Source organism: Bacillus rossius, chromosome 3, assembly GCF_032445375.1.
Source record: "Bacillus rossius redtenbacheri isolate Brsri chromosome 3, Brsri_v3, whole genome shotgun sequence".
NCBI classification, from domain to species: domain Eukaryota; kingdom Metazoa; phylum Arthropoda; class Insecta; order Phasmatodea; family Bacillidae; genus Bacillus; species Bacillus rossius.
In genome coordinates this window covers 50,016,516-50,037,548 of record NC_086332.1, presented here as the reverse complement: position 1 = coordinate 50,037,548, position 21,033 = coordinate 50,016,516, and the positions used below count along the sequence as shown (strand labels likewise).

The window sequence follows — 21,033 nt, the reverse complement described above, 5'->3', positions numbered from 1 at the left end:
TAATGGTTGGTACCGGCTTTAGCAAAGGTAAATTTTCAATGCTAAACGATAAAAATATTGTTTTGTCACATAAACTGTTGAAACCAAAATGGCGACTTTCAGTTCCTATCTCTCCCCTTAACGTCTCGTGAGCGCTTAGAGGGGGAAATACAGAACAACAAGCATCACAGATCCTGGGAAAGGAATCGGACATGCCTCTAGGGCAACAGACCATCCCAGCATTTGCCTGAAATGTTTTCTGAAAACAGTCAACCCAAGCCCTCCGAATCTGTGATGGTTGCACCCAAGAAAGAAGGGGTTAAATCTCTACAAAATAGTTTATATACTTATTAACTGAAATATTTAGATGTTGGAGGGGGGTGGTGAGGGGGAATTACTTTCTGTCATTTGATAAAGTATTTTACGGATTACATACGTAAAAAAAGTGTTTTTCACTTAGTAAACTATAGTCCTGTTACCAATATTTAACGTCTACATACAGGTACTTGATATTTGATTTTAAAAAGTAGGCCGAAAGAAAGGTTGGAAGGGGATATTATTATTTATATATTTATTTGTCGTTATTTACGAACCCCTTCTCCAAGTTAGTTTTGAGCTTTTCAAATCAAAACATCTACAATGCTACATTTTGCATTTATATAAATGTAATGACTTAGTGATCTTGTCTTAGTTTTTATTATTTATTTATTTAAAAGTTGAAATCCACAAGCGGGTTGAGACGAGGCACGTGACGTGTTGTTCGGCAGGACATGAAGAACTTGAGCCGGTAAGATGGAAGGTCAGAGACTCGCCCGCCCCCGTCGTGTGTTCCCGATGTCACTCCGTCAGCAGCAGCCCCGTCGAGGTCGCGCGGCCACCAGACGACGCGCGAAGATAGTCACCCTCTTCTCCTCGTGTCCTTCCACACCGCTGCGGCCGAGTTCACCCACCGGCATCCTGCTGCCACTTTTCGGAACAACGCTGCAAAAACTGTACTACCTAAACCACTTCCATTATATATTTGTTGCATGTAGTCTTTGTCTCTGTCAACATGTGTGTACTGATGATGTTACAAGAACACGTCTACTGGTTGATTCTTTGGAAACGATGTATAAGTAGTGTTATTTAATTTGCGGATGTGATATTAACAAAAAAAAAGTTTGCATTGATTCAAGGTCAACAGAGAAATACTGATTTCAAACGCACGTAAATTCTTTAAAAAGTATTTAATTAAAAAGGTGAAAAGCACCGTGGTAATAAAAAATAACTTAATTCAAGGGCCATTGGAAAACAAAGAAAATTTAATATCCATACAGCATCGTTATTCAATCATAAAGATGTCAACTCGTCACACAAATATTTGAATTATAAATTTTCTGTGAGAGTGGAATCATATTAATGATGTTATTTCAAATTTAATCTTGTAGTTGTTAATGTTGTTAAACTGGGTTTTAATGTGGATACCATTTCATCCAGACACAAAATAGATATCTAAATCGTCTAACTTAACATAATATCTTATAAGTTCACGACAAATTCCAGTTCTACAGATTGTACCTATGTGGCAAATTCATGCTGCTAAATAATTTTCAGTGTTGTTTATATTTCTTCCCGTAAACACAGCCCTTGTGCATATGAAAATATTACTTATAATTTTATCATACAAATGTAACTGAATATTGTGGTGTTTTCATACTCCCTTCGAGAATATCTGTAATCTACAGACTGTTTGACATTTTAAATGAACTTATATAATAGTTATAGTCTTGCATTATAAATTATGTACATTATATTCAGAAGAATAATAAATTCCTTGATGAATATTTTGAAACAAGTGCACTTTATTTATTTACTCAATTTATTTTCACTTCGCTCATTTTGGCGGCTGGAATATTTTATAAATAATTTTGCAACTCTCTCAGTATAGTTGCGAGAACACATGATTTTACTTAAAGAGGAGTGTTGCCCACGTCCCTGGCGTATCATTGGAGCTGTAATTTTGATGTTGTGCACCAAAACAATACGTACGGTACTAGGCAGTTATGAGATGTGTCATGTCATACTTTATAAAATAAAGACATCAAATATCCATAAAATTAGAATACTGTTGTATGGAATAATACGTTGTCACCCGTTATTATTTTGATGAGGTGGAGGACTGGAAAGTGTATTATCAAAAGTTCGTTAATATGGCAAACAACTACCTATGTCCTTAAACACTATCACTGGAATTATAGTTTAATCTTCATTATTTATTATTCACTAGTGCGATCGGTGAACAAGATTGTCAATGGTAAAGTATACTACCCTAGGGAATTTAGGTGAGCTGTAAGTGGTTTCTATATTTTCTACCTGCGTTTTTATAAGGAATTACCTCCCAAAATATTTCGGAAGAGTTTTAATACAACCTGTACACAAAATAAAATTTTAGAATACTTTTTTTAAAAATAAAAACATTAATTTATTGGAACTAACTAACAAATCTACAAAAAAAAGTTTCCAGCATAGATATTACATATGACAATACCTACATGGTTGGCAATAAGTTTAGCAGTAATTAAAAAAAATGGGTATTGCCACCCTTCTTTGCGTGTAATATAATTAAACTAGCTGTATTTGATACATCATGGAATACTATTAACCAGCATACTCTCGTGAACCGTGTTCACTAGATGCATAAGTATATAGTGTAATATAATAATTCTGAATCGCCTGGCAAGTAGGCATCAAGCAATACCTACTGTATGCTAGAGGAATAGGGGTGCTCCATGCTGGTTCCGTAGAAAATAATCAGAAATGTAATCGAACGTTGGTTACCCATCAAATTATTAAAAACATAAAAATGTAGAGGCAGGTATTTTTCATGGAAAAATTATGAATGCTGATTATACTAAAATAAGGTAGGACGTCCGTGCCAGCAGTTTCTTTCTTGTAATTTGTAGCCGTCTATAGCCCGTCCCACTCTTAGATTGCAGTACACGGCTTATGGCGCGCGCTGTTGCCAAATCTCTAACACATTACGAATTTCAGGAGATGCGTGTCTTTGTAATTTGGATAGAACAAGAAGCATTTTAAGAAATCATATCGTAATTTATAATATTTTATACTATTACACATATAAATTTGTAATAATGCCACTTTTATGTAAATTTCAAATAAAAACTACCTATTGTAGACGAAATTTTTCTTTTCTGTTCTAAAAATCCCATATATATACCTATATAATTATACATATATATCACATTTTCATGGGCCCGATAAATGCCGTATTTTTGGACAAGTCATGTCCAAAATGATAAATATAATACGGTAATGGAAATTCTCGGTCGAGTAAGTTATGGGAAAAATCCGAACAATTGGTTCGAAATGGGGAAGATTTTTTGAAAAACAGAAAAATCACAACAACTCCCATAATATGAATAATATCGAATCCGTTTTAACGTATGATAACTCGGATTACCTAATGCCGAAAAATGTTTTCTAAATACATTTTTGATACGACCAGCCATAACTGCATGGGTTCGAAAAAAATTTTCACCGGACAAAAAAACGTAACTGCCTTAGTAGACACATCATCAAATCTGTTTAAATTGTTTGTAATACTATCATAATTATTTTCCAAAACTTTGTCTAAAACAATGTTTGATAAGATGCTTGGTGAGAAGGATAGAAAAATAATTCAAAATTTTGTACCATGATCGCTATTAAATTCCTTCGTATTTATTTCATACATTTTAAATATTATGTTCAAGAATCGATTATAATATTTTTTGTTGACTAAGGAAGCCATGTATTTGAAATTGCTTGTAGGACAGAACCCCACTTATCTAAACACACGGCCCTGTTTCCTCTTACGACGGCAGCGCGCGCTCTTGTACTGATAAGACACATCTAACAGCTATTTCCACGGAAACTGTAGAAGCAATTGAGATGGCGCTGCTTTTAAAAACTAATTCAATTCATTGTGAACATTTTTCTCGCTTTCGTCTCCCATCTATCTTTAATAGAAAAAAAAATTTCCGCGGGTCAACTTTTTGATGTGTCAGTTTGTGAGAAAATGCATTTCAATATATTAAAAAAATTATTTAAGTGAAACCTGTACAGTTTTTGTCTTAACATTTGTTCGGTGGCGTCCTAAGGCATTAATTTACTAATAAAAAAAATCTGAATGAAATACACATGTAGGTTTTTTTTTTTTTGATGTGAAACATATCGGAATACTTCAAAACAGTTCGCAGCGAATAAGTTATGTTTTTTAATTTTTTCGGACACTTAAAATATTGTTAAGTATTCAAAATAAGCATTGCCTGATGCGTATTTTGATTCTATACAATATGAAAAAAAGCTTGGTCCAAAAATTAAAATTTTAAATTTCGTTTGATATTTGGCAACAACGCACGAAGAAACAAGGACAGTGCTAACGGCAATCGGCGTGTGTGAAGGCCCTGTCACACTGTCAAATTTTAGCTTCCAACACCTTCCAATATGTTGGATCCAATATCTTTGAGGGTTGTGACGTCACGTTAAACGTCACTATCGCAGCCATGTTTATTTGAGAGATTGAATGTCTAGAGTTTCCTTCAAATATTTTACGTATAGGACTGGTTCTAAAATATGTTGGATGTTGGATGGGATCAGCCAATCAGAGTTATCTAAAATAAAGCGGCCGCTTTTGTTTCCGTTTCCGAAGTGTAATAGTTTAAATATCAGCAATGGCGAATGGGAAATAAATGCAGTAATTGAATTAATACTATTTTATTTCCTGCTGGAATAATTGTTATTGTATATTTTCCTCCAATTGAATCTGTATGTACGGAAGTGCAGGTTAATATATTTGACTAAAAGAAGTTGCTGTAGTTTTGGAATAGTATGGTCCTTAAACCAGAAAACATCTATTCAACTTACGATCATTATTTGATTGCTATACCAGTTTTGCTTATGTTCAGGTATTGTTGATACACTAAATTAAAACAGCAAGCATTGCGTACAAAATGTGCCATCAGGAATGAGGTATCAAAACTAGGATATGCATTTCAGAACTTTTACCTACAAATCCAAATTAATAACACCTAAAATAAATTTTAAAATATTTCAATTCAGAGACTTATTTTGGCTTACCCAATCAATCTTTCTTATAAGTCATTGTTCTCCTTATTTCACAATAGCTGCTACTCTGTAAGTATTGTCTGGAATTTTCTGGAATATACCTAGACTCATAATTTCCTGACAATAGATGGTACTGACTTATGTTAAAGCAGCATCTCTGAGTAAGCAAGTAGCTCTGGTGATTTGCAAGAAAGGCCTAGAAATATTAAAATTCTGCCTACGTGTTCAATTATTATTATTTAAGTTTTGAAAGTAATACTATTTTTCGTGAATGTAAATATTTGTGTAGCAGATCCTTGTCAGCAAGCCTATACTTCCCAGGCTGTACGAAACAAGAATACCTGGTCTAATATCTCGTTAAAAAATTATTTTAAAGAGATAATGTGACTAGGTGAAGTTAGCTTAAAGGCTCAGGTTGAGGTTTGTAACAGTAAATACACTTAATTCAAAATAAAACAATATTGCCAATTTCTAAACACAGCAAAAATTAACACATTCACTTTAAAGTATAGGAACAATTTTGATGAAATACAAGTGAAAGTGTCCATATAACAGCAGCTAGTTGGGTGAGAAAATAAGCGGGAATGAGAAGGGATATGCCTACTTGCAGATTTACATTTAATTATATGTTTTATTCATACTAAACATACTTTTAAATATTGTTTTTGAAGAGCACTATAAATTGCACTACAAATTTCAGGTAAAAATTTTGAGATGGTGTTGTGTGGAATACTAATAGAGAACATAAGGGACTTAAATGATTCCCCTGTCGCCAAAAATCTTAATGTAACTGCCAGCCTCTGCTTTGCTGGTATAGACTGGCACAAATGAGTATCCTTCTTTGCAATGCGAGACTCCACAATTGAAAGAAGAAGATCAAAACTTTCAGAATCCATTATTACATAGTTCGGAAATGAATCGGCATCTTCGTATCGAAGTTCATGACAAAAAGGGGTAAAACACCATTTGTTTGCCGGGAAAGTATCCACTGTCTCGTCCACCATCTGCGTTTCCTTTTCTTAGATTTCTCTTCTAGTTTACTGAGACTTGCTACAATTGCAATTACAGCTACAGCTTTTGAAACACTTTGATGCTCTTAATGCAGGCATTGCAAACACCTGGAAAACGTAAATTTTAAACTGTGTATGATCACAATATACCTAAATTGGAATATAACCTACTTAAAAAAGCCCGCGTTCCTTGACCCAAAATTTGTTTTTGATTCTAAATACTGTCATTTACAGTTCTCTACAGAATGTTTGGTAAAACGAGCTCACTCAAAGAAAATTGATAGTGTGAAATGACTTCAAATATATTTTACATTGCTCGTCAAATAATATTGAATACAATATATTTGAAGACGTATTTAATCCAAAATCACCCTTCAAATTTTGTTGTCCAATTTATTGGATACAATATATTTGACAGTGTGACAGGGCCTTAAGAGAGAGAGAGAATGCGCCCATTTACTTCCATACTGCAATCTAAGAGTGGGATGCTCTATAGTAGCGGCGTCTACAAGAGAAGCCACACATTTGGCCGGGCCATTCCAGGCGCGTTAGCTTCCGCACAAAATTGTTGTGTACCAGAAAGTAACTCGACCAATCACGAAACAAATGTTAGACGTCGTCATTTATATTCCACATAAGGAATTGCGTCTATAATTTTTTTATCATACAAGAAATTTTATTTCTTCTAATAAGTGTGAAAATAACGGGCAATGGTTAAGCTGTGCTTTACCATAGTACTTTTCTTATTTTCAGAACATAGAACATGATCGTGTACATAAGATTTGACCGGTATGTTTTTGAATACGCGTAGTACGGGCGTGTGTAAGGAAGAGAGGTAGTGCGCAAAGGAGGGAAATTAATATATTTTTATTTCTGTTACGCGCGTATCACACAACATTCAATGAGAGAAGAGTAGGGTGTAATTTCGGTGGGAATTGGTAACTATGTTTATATTTTAGTATATCATATGGTGGCAAGAAATTGCCGAGAATCGAGATATTTCATTGTTCAGATAATCCCTGCTTTCAAAATAAATCATCGTAATAATTTAGATAAGTAACTCGGAACGAATATACATTAAAAAAGTATTAACATTTCTAATTTCTTCAATAGGTATTTCTTTACATACCTAACATAATTTGTGTTGAAAAATAGTGTTAACAGGCTGCTGTACTGTCGTGAGAGAGTCATACTTCAAATACATTATATATTTACTAACGTTATCGTCAAATGTTAGATTTATCGCGGAAGTTTATTGGCTTAAATTAACGCATAAGAATTCTATACTAAAAAAAAAAATGTACAGGTGTTGTCAACAATCCTGTACATGGCCAGCTATGCACAAGCTTATACTATTTTAAAACGTGTACCTAGCTGATTTTCTGCGGATTTGACAGTGGTAATTCTGAAAAGGTCGTTTTCAAGGTCACATTATAGGTTATCGCTACGTAGAGCTGGTGGAAGTGGAGGGGTGAGGAAAAGAAGGGTAAAGGGGAAGAGAGGGGAAAAGAGGGGAACAGAGAGAGAGAGAGAGAGAGAAAACAGATCCTTGTGAACTTTAACACAAAAACAAGTCAACAAACGAATGATTACGCAATGTTAAACGATCGCAGGAAATGCAATTAACACAAACAGTAACTGGCTACATGAAGAGCAGTTATCTAGTGCAGTTTGTCTTCGCACTTTCGAACATGACGGTTAAGGAACGGAAAGTAGAACTCCGGAAGATTATGAACTCAGTTCTTAACGAGCTTAAACCAAAGGATATTGAGATGCAGTCTAAAGTGGTCACAGAAAAGGTACGTACGGATTTATTTATATCGTGCCTCTATGTTCCAAAGAAAATTCCTGGGAGCTGTAAACAACGTTGTCATTACTTGTACTCATTGACGACAGTGTTGCCAACCCCAATAAATTCGAATCACTAGGCTGACGTTCTGGGAGGGGTCACAAAAGCCAGTGGCGTCATTAAAATACGGGTGGATGGGGGTGATAATGTTTATCCGCACGTGAAAAAAATTTAATAAAAATTGGTTGGTAAGTAATTAAATTATAATAAAATAACCCATCGTTTGCAACTACATACACATAAAAACGTTAACTTTTAATTAAGTATATTATCATCATTGTAACAGTCACATAAATTGTTTAAATCACAACTGCAAAAAATACTAGAAATATACAAATGCATTTATAACGAAATGTAACAAGAATTAAATCAGATTAAAATATCTATATGTAAATTATTCATTCATGTCACTTAATAAATCAAATTATTTTTCGGTCTCGTGCTCATATGAGACAGACGCAGTTTAAGTAGACAGTTGAACGTCACTCAAAAGCTGATGTTGCAGCTGAACGGTTTTTGTTGCAAAAGAATAACTTTTGTTCGTTCCAATGAGTTGCAGCCAACGAGCGTTGCAGCACTTCCGACGGTATTTCAAAATATGCACAATCTTTATTTTGTCTTTTCAACTGATCTCTCAACAGGATCAACACATTAACTGTTTTTAACGACAATCTATTCCGTTCTTTTGTTTTATAATTTTCATAGAACTGAATACTCTTTCGAATTTTAGGTTTTTTTTTTATTGATAAAACCGTATCCATTGTCTAAAACTGTTTTTATTTGTACTCCAAAAGTCGGCAAGTAGCTAAATAAATTTTGTCACCAAGACTTAAGCTAAAGTCGTCATTTCTAGCGACGAAGTCGCTAAATTGGCAACACTGACGAAAACAAGAGATAGTACACAATAGTGTTTGCAGCACTCCAAGCGGGTGTGAATCTTAATTACACCGCTAAGCGCGCGCAATTCGAATGCGCAGATTCTGTATTCCAGGATCTAATAAGTTTTATTATCTAATATATTTTATTATTTTATTATTTTATTATTTATCGCATGCAATTATTTCGCCGAACTTACTATTCACAACAAAAATTGTACTTGATCATTGTTTCTGAAATAAAATAAAGGGCTGAATAATTTAATTAAAATATCTTTAAGTTTGATTTCATGACATCAATGAATATAATTAATTTTGTAACTTCATATAAACAGATTTTCATGGTAATAATTTGAAATTCTAGTATTCTTAATATTTCTAGCAAGCAAATAGTTTGTGCATTAATAGTGTAGTCAACTCTAAATTTAATATAAAATCAAGACTATAAGTACATATATACGTTTAGCTCGCATGTAAGAATTGAAAACAATCAGATTTTACTTAAGTTTATCAACATACTCTCCTTAGAATATAACAAAATTTTATATGTTCATTTTGGTTTGGTTAGCTAGATATAAAAAACTGTAAAATCAGTTTAACGGTTGGTTAGGAATTTCTAATTCCAAATGTAGCTAACTTGTCTGAAGTCTAACAAATTCGTAATTATTTTATAGTTTTTTTTTTTTTAGTATGTAACCTAACCAATGGTTTATATGATTTTAGTGTAGCTAACCTACCAACCATACACACAATTTCACAGTGTTTTTTTATAAAGCTAAGCTAACCACTAGAGAATATGGGTAACCACTGGTAAACTAAGTTAATAAAGTTATCACAACGTCCTCCTAGAGAATGATTGGAAAAAATGCCAGGAAAATGTTTTTTTCATTATTCTTAAATTGTTTTAAATTGTTTTTATTTTAAATTTAATGGTTTGACACTGAATATATTTTAAGATGCATCATTTCTGTTTAAGATATTATCAGTCTTGGTCAAAATGTTGATCACATACAAGATATTACTTCTCTTGTGCCTTACTCGTTACTAAGCTGTGAAGTTTCAGATTCAAAACCCTCTCTATGTCCATACACTGTAAACTTCATCATTCTTAATAGGAAACTGGTGCCACACATAAATTGTGTCGATGCATCCTGACACACAACAGGGTCTTTGTTTGGAATTTTGAATAAATAACAGTGACAAAAACATTGGAAACTATATGACAGAAAAAATCAACCATCAATCAGTACAGTCATTAAGCACTGCAAGTTAAAATACATTTAATTAATCATGCACATGCATAATTATGTAAACATACCTAATCTGAGTGCGTGGTAAAAAAAAACTGGTCAAGAGCAGTACGGGTATGTCAGGATATTTTGTGAACTAAATATTATGTTTCCATTGCATCCATAACAGATTCCTTGGCATGAGCTAGACTAATGTTCTACAGGTGACGTCAGCAGGATGTGATTTTGGGGGGGACGGTGTTAAGCTAGGAAGAAGCAGCCCTGGTATCGTACAGACCACATATACTCATACAATTACGAGAACTCTCATACATGTGGCAGTGCTAGCTAGTTGTAAAGTTGATTTCCCAATTTAAAAAAAATTAGCGAGTGCATACTCCATAGGAGGTTATGCACACGACTGGGTGCACGACCTGTGCAAAATCGGTTCACAAGAATCCTTATGTGCACAAACTTTTTCACACGACTGTACTATGGATTAAGTATTGTGAATCAGTAAACTCGAAAAAATTATGGTCAAATCTTGTGCACATGTGAGCAGTCTGCAGACATATTTAAAAAATCTGTGTGGTTACACACACCAGTTAAAAAAGCAGAAGTTTAAACAAAACATAAAAATAACTAGATTGCTGAGACTTTCAACCAATGTGATCTTGTTTCAATTTTGGGGCAGGATCAAACCTCAGTTTTCACAACATGGAAACGTAGCATATGTTTTTTCAGCCAAAAAGAATTTGGCCCCTCATTTGCCTCTAATGACTTTTGTGTCAGCAAAACATAATTAAAACGTGGTTATTCCATTAACTAGATAGCAACAAAATTGTCAGATACAGCTAATATAGGCCTAAAATCTTTCTGCTTCCTTATCTACATAGGCTGAATATTAAACTGGTTGTTTTATGTATGTATTTATGGTTGTTTTATGTATGTTTCATTGACATAGAGGTCATCAGAGCGATGAGGAGTGAAGTGATGTGGATGAAGTAGTGATGCAAATAATGGATGGGGTAACTGAAGGACTCTGAAAAAACCCATCAGCTTACATTGTGGTACATAACAAGTGCTCTGATAAATTAAAAAACAAATTTTTAATTTATTTTTTCCCAATATAGTTGAAAATAGAGTTTTAAATCAGAATTGTACAGTAATTTGAGAAAGGCTTAAGATACCTAATTACCTAATGGGATTTCAGAGATAATGTGGTTACCAAACCACTTTAGTTCCAACACAGTGCTGGATATCTGGTTGTAGCGAGTAAGGCAACTGTCATTTAAGAAACTCTCCACAATTCTGTGGCTTTGAACGATATGCCAGCATCTGGATGAACTTGCTTCAGCTCTTTGTAGATGTAGATGTCTTAGATTTCCTTCGAGACGTTTTCTGAGCCTGGCCCACCTTCTTGACTGCCTTGCTGTTCGTCTTGGGAGGCATCAGAATGGTGCTGTTCCATGTAGTGCCTCAGTTGCGATACAAATTTGGGTAAAGCCAAAGAAACTCCGCAGCCTCATGCTCGTGGAAGAAATAACTACAACACAATAGATATACAGCCAGTAGCATGAGTTTATCCTGAGTGAGGAAAGGAAGGGGGAGGAAGTGAAAAATAATAAAACAAGGAGCAAGGTTCTGTAGTTAGAGAAAATTTGTAACTTATCCTCTCAAACTTTTATTTAAAAATATGGTTTTTAATAATGGTTCCTCTTCCTCTTGATTCTCACTTCCGTTGAAGATAGTATGGACGTCAACAATCAGCATATGTGTTTTTTTTACTTAATTATTCAGTAAACCATCATTGGATGTGTTTTTTTTACTTAATTATTCAGTAAACCATCATTGGAATGTAACTACAAAAGCAAAGAGTACCTACCTATATTCATCAGAATCTCAAGAGAGTGAATGTAACCTGATAAACCTCCTCCCTTGGGTACACCCCAGGACAACTGTTTCCACCCACCAGCATTCACAGAGTGATTCTTTGTCTCTTGTTGCTGCATGGACCCAAATGACAAGCAAGGCGAAGAAGTAAGAATTTGGATCGCTCCAACAAGGTCTGCGCCGTGACTGTGGCCCGGAGTTGCTTGGTCCCAAGCAAACGGCAGCAAGCGGCGACGGCCAACTTCAGCATATCGTAAGGACTGTACCAGCTGGATGACAAAGTGATGAAGGGGAAGGAAAGATGCCCAGCTCCCGCAGGCCACCTCTGTGCCGCCAGGGACATTGAGAGGGGGTGGGGGGAGGCAAAATATCCGGGGTTCATGCACCAGGGAGGCCCAGTTGAGTTTCGAGATTTTTTTTAATGTTTGTGTGTACCCTGGTAGTAGTGTGAAAATACAAGCAATTCACATTTACTGTTATGGTCAATAGAGACGTTATACAATACAAGCAGTTCACATATACAATTATGTTTAGTCTTTATCCATGTTTAAATTGTGTTCTTTAAAAACTTTTACATTAAGTAATACATAATACACCAAGTAATTTGCCTCTGGTCCCTTAGTTTCTCTGACAGCCGTGAGAGCCGCTACAAGGTGTCATGCCTCGATCTTTGCTTCGCCACGCAAGCACCAGTGTCCTTGATGATCACAATGTGAAATGTGGTTATAACATTCTAACAGCCACCATAATGGACCAAAGCATCCTACACTCGGATCAAGATTGTACACTGGAATGATATATACAAAATGTCCCTATTTGTGCCTAAAACTTGCAAGAATTAGGTGAACATATAGCCCGAGTAGCCATACTTGAAGGCTGCCATAGCATTATATGGGTAGGTACTGCCAAAATAATAATTAAAATAAAAACATTTGTGGTATATATGAGGATTTGTTTCAGTTCTCTTCCGACATAAGTTATACTAAATGTAACAACAATATACATTTTTAGTAATGTCCTCATTCATGCAGCAATATTTTTGCAAAACAGCAACACATTGCTGCTGTAGGTATGCATTCAGACAAAGTAATAAAGGTAGAAAATTAAAAACAAGCCATAATGCTATATAGTCTAACATCAACTAAAAAGTTATTACATGACATTATTTGCAATAACTCACTTCAAAGTTATTTTCATGATTCAGTGTTTTTAAATGTGTTTTCAGTGTACAGGCATGAGGGAAGCTGCTCCTGTCCCTCTCTTTTCCAAAGTGGAAAAATATTTTAACAGAAAAAAATATAAAGAACTAATCTCTGGAAGATTTATCAACATGTTGGTTGTTGGTATTTCAACACTTTGAAAGAATCTAATTATGTAGTAGACACACTGCATAATCGTAAGAAGTCTCAAGAACTACAACCTTATGATGCTCTTCCTATTGTTGTTATTGTATGGCCCCATGAGCCTTTTTACCATGAAAGACAAACCTTTGGAAATCTCTCCCTGCTGGAGAAGCTCTTGGTATTTTTTGGTTAAATAATATCTATTTTTCTATTCAAATTTATCACTCTAGGCCTTACACAAGATTTGCTTGTAAAATACTACTGCTATTACTTGCTCCTAAAAAAAAAAAATTATTACTATATTAAGCATTATTTAAACACTTTGTTAAACAGTGATAACATATGATTGCTATTTGTGTTAGGTTCTACAGCATCCAAAGTACATTGAGGCAAAGTCAGTCTCTGTGTATCTGAGCTTCGATAAAGAGATTGATACCAATGCACTTGTGCGAGATATATTCAAAACTGGTAAAATCTGCTACATCCCAAGGTCAGTGTATGCATAGTTAAGATTTATTAATAAGTTATGTTCACTAACTGACTAACATTTAAGTAATGTACATTACTTGCTTTTGGCTGCATAATTAACATTGTCTTTAACTATCATCTGCAGCTATTGAGTTTTATAATTAAACTCCAGCATGGCCCAATGAGGTTTGCAACCTACCATGGCCTTGGAGGTACCATTGTCACTGCAGTTTAAGAAGGCTGATAAATTGTGTTAGAATTATTGCCGAGCTAATGAAGTACAGTATCTACCACTTTCTTTATTAGAGAAAGGTTAGTCATCTGCCAGCAATTTAAATATTTAAATAGTGTTCCAAACACAGACCAGTCTGAAGGTGTAAGGTGGGATGAGATAGGCGTGGGGCAAGCAACAGAATGCAACTGGTGGAGAAAATGGGAGTGCATTGAGAAAACCCATCTGCTCAGTGCAACATTTGTCTCGTTTCCCATCTCGTAGTAAAGCCTGGTTGTGGCATACTCCACCATGACTCAAACCTAGATTCCATTGGTGGGAGGCAAGTGAAGTTTCCAGTCAGCGTTACCTGTTTGGATCTTGGGTGTGTCGTTCGACCCACATCGACATTAACTTTGTCACACCCCTGAAGAAAACAAAAGGTTTCTGGAAGTAGATCCCATGCAAGACTCCTAACAATTCTCTTTCAAACACGAAGCAACACTGCAGTATCTGCATCTTATCAGTTGTGTACTGGTCATGATGTAAACAATAGATGTTTATTTTCAAGATGTATTATGTTTTAGATTCAAGAAAGGATTCAAAGAAATGGAGATGGTACAACTGTATTCCCTTGAGGATTACGGCAACTTGCCGGTCAATAAATTCAACATCAAACAGCCGGCTGATGATGAGCAGAGACCCAGCGTATTTGACGCAGGTTCTCTTTAATTTCAGTTTTTACTATGTTCGTACTTTTATTATATTAAATTAAATGATCAAGATATTTGAGTTCAGTGATGCAAAATATTGTTTAAAAAAGGATGAAAACACCTCATTTTGTGCATGTTTTTTAGTAAACTGGAAAACAACTATACGGCCATAATCATCTTTAAAAAAAAGGGTGGTTATAGCATTGAATTTTGTTCAGTTTACAGAATGCTATTAGTGAGTTTTGTGCAGGACTTCGTACAGCCGAGGTGTCAGTTTGTATTTCACACTCAAAACAGTGACTAGACTTTAGAACCCAAAATATTTTCATTAATTTTGTACAAAGGATGCTGTTTTCATCAAAATACATTTTGTTCTAGAAACTGCACTTGAACCTACTGGCATCAAATTATCTGTTATTAACAATGGTTTTGTTGAGAATCTTAATAATCATATAATTGTTTTTATATGGTTTTGAAGTATCCAACAGTCTGTGTTGTTAACAAGTTATGGAAACATTTCAGGAACCTTGGACGTCATCTTGAATCCAGGATTAGCATTCACAAAAGATGGGAAGAGGCTAGGAAGAGGAAAAGGATATTACGACAAGTTTCTAGGAAAATGTGCACGGGAACTGAACACACGTCCCACCACACTGGCACTTGCCTTTAAAGAACAAATAGTTTCCGACATCCCTACTACAGATACAGACATCATGATGGATTATGTGTTGTATGAAGATGGAAGAGTTGAATAACATTTATATCTGCAATTTAAATTTTCATATAATTTTCCAAGTTCATTCCAAATGTTTCTATACATTATAAATTTTTTTTTATTTTGGATACATTAATTTATATATTGAATTTGCTAAAATAAATCTTTAAAAAAATGTATTTTATACTTTAAAGCCTGCAATATCTAGGCTTTTTGTTGTAAGTAGGGACCATAGTTCATTGCATTTGCAATAATGTGAATTTTATTGTTTGTTATCAAAAACATGAACTTTTCACTTTTTAAAAAATACAGAGAAACCACCTCCAAAAAATAATGATACTGTGAAATTGATGGAGCATTAATTTGTACTGCTGACACAAATGATATGTTGTAGTGTTGTAAATGACATTCAAATGAAAACTTTAAGTATTTGTGTAAATTTTGACTTAAATAGTCAAAATAACTGAAGGGGAAAAAACTACCACTTTCAGTTAAATAGAACACAACTTTGTGCCATGTGCTCATGTGCCCAAGGTCACTTATGGAGTAGACACTTGCACTGTGGATGAGAGAGATGCCAGGAAGATCAGAGCAATAGGTATGAAGATTATGAGGAGTATGTTGGCAGTTACGAGGCGAGACAGGATCAGGAATGAGAGGGTGCAAGCAAGGGCAGGAGCACAGGACTTCAATGAGATCCTGGAAAAATCATGTGTGTTACTTTGCTGGCCAGGCCGCAGGCTGGATGCTGATTAGGATGATATGCTTTAAAATAGCAACAGAAATGCATGTCCCTGGTTATAAGCAATCATCCCCAAATCAAAACATGCTAGTAGGTATCACAAAATGAAGTAAACACTTTCAAGTGTTTGTATATATATTTTTTTAATACTTTGAAAATTTATCCAAACCAATCCAGTCCTGGCAAATTAAATATATGTATATACACACACATACATACACAGTGGCCAACATGACATGTTTTGATGCAGGCATGTGGTTGCCAATTGAAAGACATTTTGGAAACACTAATAAACTCTTTTTTTTTTTTTTTTTTAAGATAACTCTCTAATTGACATGTGTTTAACAAGTCTTTGGGCTGCTTAGAATGGAAAAAACATTTTTGGGAGTTTTGCTTTTTTACATTTAGTTGGGATCCATTAGCCCACCAGTGAGAACTTATGTACATGGATATAGATAGTTGTTTTATATAGCCAATAAAAATATAACGTAAGTGGAAGCTGCCTGACAAACAGCATTTGAAATAATTTTGTTTTAACTGCAAAGTCTAGTAAACTTATTTAATGATTTTTTTTTTCAGTGGATGAAAATCGAGATTTTGCAAGTTTGTAACGGTATCCTGCATAAGAATTGTTTAAAATAGCTCTTTAATGGTTCTCTTCATGTGACAGAAACTGTCCAAAAAAAAACAAGATTCGGAACAGTAAACTGTGTTGTTTCAAATTAGTCAACACTTTAGTGTGTCCCTCTATCAATCTCTGCTTGTCCACTACATCTTTCACAAACAAAAGATCCATGCAAAAGCATTACATAAAGTTCTGTAATAATACCATGTTTTTTGTTTGTAAGAAATAAAATGAAGTTAACATATATATTTTTCTTTGCCAGATTTTTTTAGATCTGTCCAACATATGGGATGTTCAAATCTTGAGACATTTAAGGAATGTTGAATTATTAATTTGAAGTGGGAGGTGGAATATATGGATCAGGGATGACACACTACGCATAACAACTTCCTTGGACTGTAACTCTTCCACATGTCCCTCTATCTCTCATGTGAAAACATAATCCCAGAGGGAAGCTTATGTAACGGTACCTACTGTACGTCGGAAGATCCAGACACAAAAATACCTTATTATGACTATCATAAATAACCTCAACATTCACCTCCCTCAGGGTATATAAAAGCAACCGACTAACCGACCACAATCCTGTTCATCACCACATGAGCTGAACACAGAGCCTGAAAGAACGGATGAACCAGGTGCAACTGCTGGGACTGCATCTAACAGACCATCAACATCAAAACCCACAACAGACCATCGACATCAAAACCTACTCTGAAGATGAGGACATAGAATATTATTTTCAAAATTCTGACTTGAAAATTAATTTTTGCTGCTAGACTTAAAATGACAATTACCTGTATTCCAAGTAGTTGAACCATGTTACATAGAACTTCTTTCTCCACCACCATCACCAATTCCTTATTGTGAAGACGTTATACCTAACTCACCGGTTGCACCACTACCAGGTTACTTTAACAAACTACCTTAGAAGCCAGTAATCAGTACTCCCTGGAGTGGACAAAAAGCCTCGAAAGGGGGATGACAGATTCCTAAAACATAGCAGGAATATATATAAAGTTCTAAACCATGCCACGGGTAGGTATCAAGTATGAAGCATACCAACTTCATCCTCTCAATCTACTGGAAAATCTACATACCTAAAATGACACAATCTGTAAAACGTGCTGCTGAGCCACCTTAAAATAAAATAATAAGCAAGTTTTCTTTCCACCTTTCGATGATAAAATATCTCGAACAGAACAGAGAGACAACAGATCCTCAGTTAAATAACTGTAAACTTGATACCATACAACCAACTAAACTGATGATGCTAAATGCTACTAAAACCGCCATTAGTGATGTCGCTCAGGAACATATAATTTACATAATACAGCTTTCTACCTATGGAACCCAAACCACACAGATACAAACAACTGAACCTCAACCCGCCACTTTTGAATTCAAACAATGACAGGAGTGCAAACAGACAAAATCACACCATCGTAAGATACACAAACCACGAGAATTGCAACCTCCAAAACAACCCCATCCTTCCATCTTCAGTATCCATGGCAACTACTTCCACGTCACCTCACCATTGACTTACTCCCAATACAAGCCGTACAATTTCCAAGATTGCCAGTTTTTTTAACCAGACTCCTCCAAGACAGAGATACACTGTACAATTCAACCTATCCACTAAACAATTCCTTGCCTACATCACACATTTGGTTCCATCCATTTTGTGCAGTGAAGAAATATCTTTGCAGAATTGAAAAATAATTTTACATCCACTGATGAGACAAGAGACTGTACCACCTATCGAACCAACATTGTCTGCCATACTTAGAGAGAACAAGTAAGCCAACAATGAAAGAATTTCACAAAATGTGCTACAAAAGCAATACACCAATAAAAGTCAAAATGCTACAAGCAGTTCATACCTAAAATTCCTCAAATCCAAACATTATTATGAAAAAAACTACAACTGGTCAGACATCAATACGGATTAAAAAGCACAATGTTAAAGAAAGTGCATGGATTTGTATTCCAGGTTCAACCAATACCAAAATGCCTATGGTAACGCAGCACCTGACACAACACTTAAAGCCAACGTTGCTACACAGGGAGAGAGATTGCACAGGATTACAGTTTGATCAACTCCCGAGCACAATTTGATTATTTTTAAAGGAGCCGCTCATAGATAACACCATTATCAGATCTTGGAAGATTTTGCTGGAGGGTACAATGATAGCTACAAACATGAAATACTATGACAAAAAATTAATAACCAAAATTCTTACTTACATAATAATTAACATATCCTAGTGGAATAAGACCATAAAAACACCATTTTTGGAAATGTGCATCTTCCAACATAACCTGAACATCCAAATCTCTCACCAAAACATAAAAACTAAATTATAACTACCACAGCCACAAAATGTGTTACCCTCTGAGAATATCTCTCATCAAATCACTTTCCTTTTATAAAACACCACCTAGAAGAAACGCACAGTAATACAATGACTTTGAAATACCTACTTCAGATGCAATAGACTTTCTTCATAACCAAGAACAATAAATCAATACATTAATGACATTAGATCAGGTTTCTTTTATATCTGTATGAATATTAGTTTCAGAATGCCTAATAACCTCAAGGGACTTCCAAGACATATGGTGTACATGCCGTCTCACACCTCAAAGAAGCCAGGACTTGTCATTCCAAATGCAGACAGCAAAATGGAGAAGTCCAAGGTACAACAGGAGGAGACAAACATATAGAGGTAATCAGAATGGTTTTGGTAAACACATTTATGGAACCGTTTCTTCCGATCACGTCTCTAAATTCTGCATGGTCATACACAAACATACCACTAACAATCTGGTTCAATGCTGGCTTTTCTTCCAAGCAGGATCCACTTTTAACCCCATAAAGAAACTTCGTATTCTGGATTGTACAAAAAACTGGAAATGTAAAATTCACAATCAAGTATCGCAAATACGGCCTTGTCATCTTAAGTCAGGCGAATGGGTTCATCATCCACAGTATGAAAATGATCATAACAAACCACAAAACTTTACGACAACTAATGTACGTTCAAACCAGTACAGTAGAATCATATGATCATGTTTTTCAAGGGGGCAAAAGTAAAAGTAAAAAAAAAAGCAAGAAAACATTATAAGCATTGAACTTCAGACTGGAAGACTATGAAGACTCAGCCCAATCAGTTAACTACATCTAATCTGTCTTCTGATGTATGCCTGATGAACATGACAGCTTCAATGGTTCGTGGCTTGCAGACATTCAATGGATGTCACAATATCAATGCGAAGTAAGTATCTATAAATACCAAATACCTGCAGAATGTAAAACTATTATATTAAGATGATTTTACCTGCCAATCCTACAAAATCACATTAAACAAAATTATGGGTAAACACATGCCAAGCACTATAAAAGGCAAAAAAAAAAAAAAAAAAATACAAATTGAAACTTGAATGTTATTCGTTTATTTTACCATTATAGTATTTGATATTTTATTAATAAAATATGTTATGAATGATTTATAAAATACATTTTTAAATAAAGAACACTAAATGCAACCTTGGAGATACAGTAAACAACTTAATAGGGTTATCAGTTTAATGCAAATTTGAAATATTTAAGTTAAGTTTTTTCTCCATTAACAAGTAAAAAAACTTGGTACCGTACTACATAGGTATATATCCTACAACAAATAGTCAGGAATGATATAAATAAATCTACATTAGACATGTAAAAAAAAATGCAGTTTAAATTACAGTAAAATATTGTCAGACTGAGGGCTTTTGGGATTTGCTACTGATTTCTATACTTTACTGACACTGAAAATGGTATCTTCAAAAACATATTGACGTCGTCCGGGCCTGCGACCCCTTTGAGCCCGATATGCCACCGCCCAACCACCATCTCTGTTCAAACCTCCCGCTCGTGCGTGCATGTGTGCGTGTGTGCGTGTGTTTCTAGCCCGGCAAGAGGGCGCTTAGATGCAGTGCGCCGCACCCCTAATATATATTAATTAATATTGTAATCCTTTTTCTTTCCCCCCCCCCAAAACAGTATAACGATGGCTATGCATGTGAGTGTCTTTTAATTAATAACTTCATGATCTTTTGTTATTTAATAAGTCCAAGCACGAACAAGGACGCTCCCTAGCGGGCGACGGAGGAACTAGCATGCAACTCATTTGAGCCATGTTTTATACTTATAAGTAATTATTACAGACGGTCTGGACATGGAAGTAATTTAATAATTATTGTAAAAGGATTTATGTATTTTCTAATAGT

General features: G+C 34.9%; 2 protein-coding genes and 1 long non-coding RNA gene across 7 annotated transcripts in view; 2 read left to right on the top strand and 1 right to left on the bottom strand.

Moving 5' to 3' along the window:
• Positions 1–1,813, top strand: part of LOC134530665 (cardioactive peptide) — a 92,502-nt gene extending 90,689 nt beyond the window's left edge. For 3 of the 4 annotated variants that reach the window (XM_063365707.1, XM_063365706.1, XM_063365704.1), the window contains one exon: positions 747–1,810. In XM_063365707.1, coding sequence (XP_063221777.1) covers positions 747–770 — 24 coding nt within the window. In that variant the 3' untranslated portion in view covers positions 771–1,810. Of the gene's footprint in view, positions 1–746 lie in introns of all 4 variants that reach the window. The other variant, XM_063365705.1, reaches the window with a different exon arrangement.
• On the bottom strand, positions 745–8,852 carry LOC134530666 (uncharacterized). The gene is made up of 2 exons (XR_010074853.1): positions 7,903–8,852; positions 745–960 (listed from the first exon to the last, which is right to left on the bottom strand). It is a non-coding gene; the product is annotated as an uncharacterized LOC134530666 (long non-coding RNA).
• On the top strand, positions 7,609–15,452 carry LOC134530663 (5-formyltetrahydrofolate cyclo-ligase). 2 transcript variants are annotated; one of them, XM_063365702.1, is made up of 4 exons: positions 7,609–7,894; positions 13,647–13,774; positions 14,551–14,684; positions 15,199–15,452. In XM_063365702.1, the coding sequence occupies exons 1-4, from the start codon at positions 7,712–7,714 to the stop codon at positions 15,429–15,431; spliced, it is 678 nt and encodes a 225-aa protein (XP_063221772.1). In that variant the 5' UTR covers positions 7,609–7,711; the 3' UTR covers positions 15,432–15,452. The 2 variants fall into 2 exon arrangements, with proteins under 2 accessions (XP_063221772.1, XP_063221773.1); XM_063365703.1 differs by lacking the exon at positions 7,609–7,894 and adding an exon at positions 8,167–8,530.
• The last annotated feature ends 5,581 nt before the right edge of the window (positions 15,453–21,033 follow it).

Excerpts from the sequence above, each read along its gene's own strand:
- LOC134530663 (XM_063365702.1), top strand. The coding sequence starts at position 7,712 with ATGCAATTAACACAAACAGTAACTGGCTACATGAAGAGCAGTTATCTA. Across the intron at positions 7,895-13,646 it reads CTAAAGTGGTCACAGAAAAG|GTTCTACAGCATCCAAAGTA; the intron begins GTACGTACGGAT and ends TATTTGTGTTAG. Across the intron at positions 14,685-15,198 it reads ACCCAGCGTATTTGACGCAG|GAACCTTGGACGTCATCTTG; the intron begins GTTCTCTTTAAT and ends GAAACATTTCAG.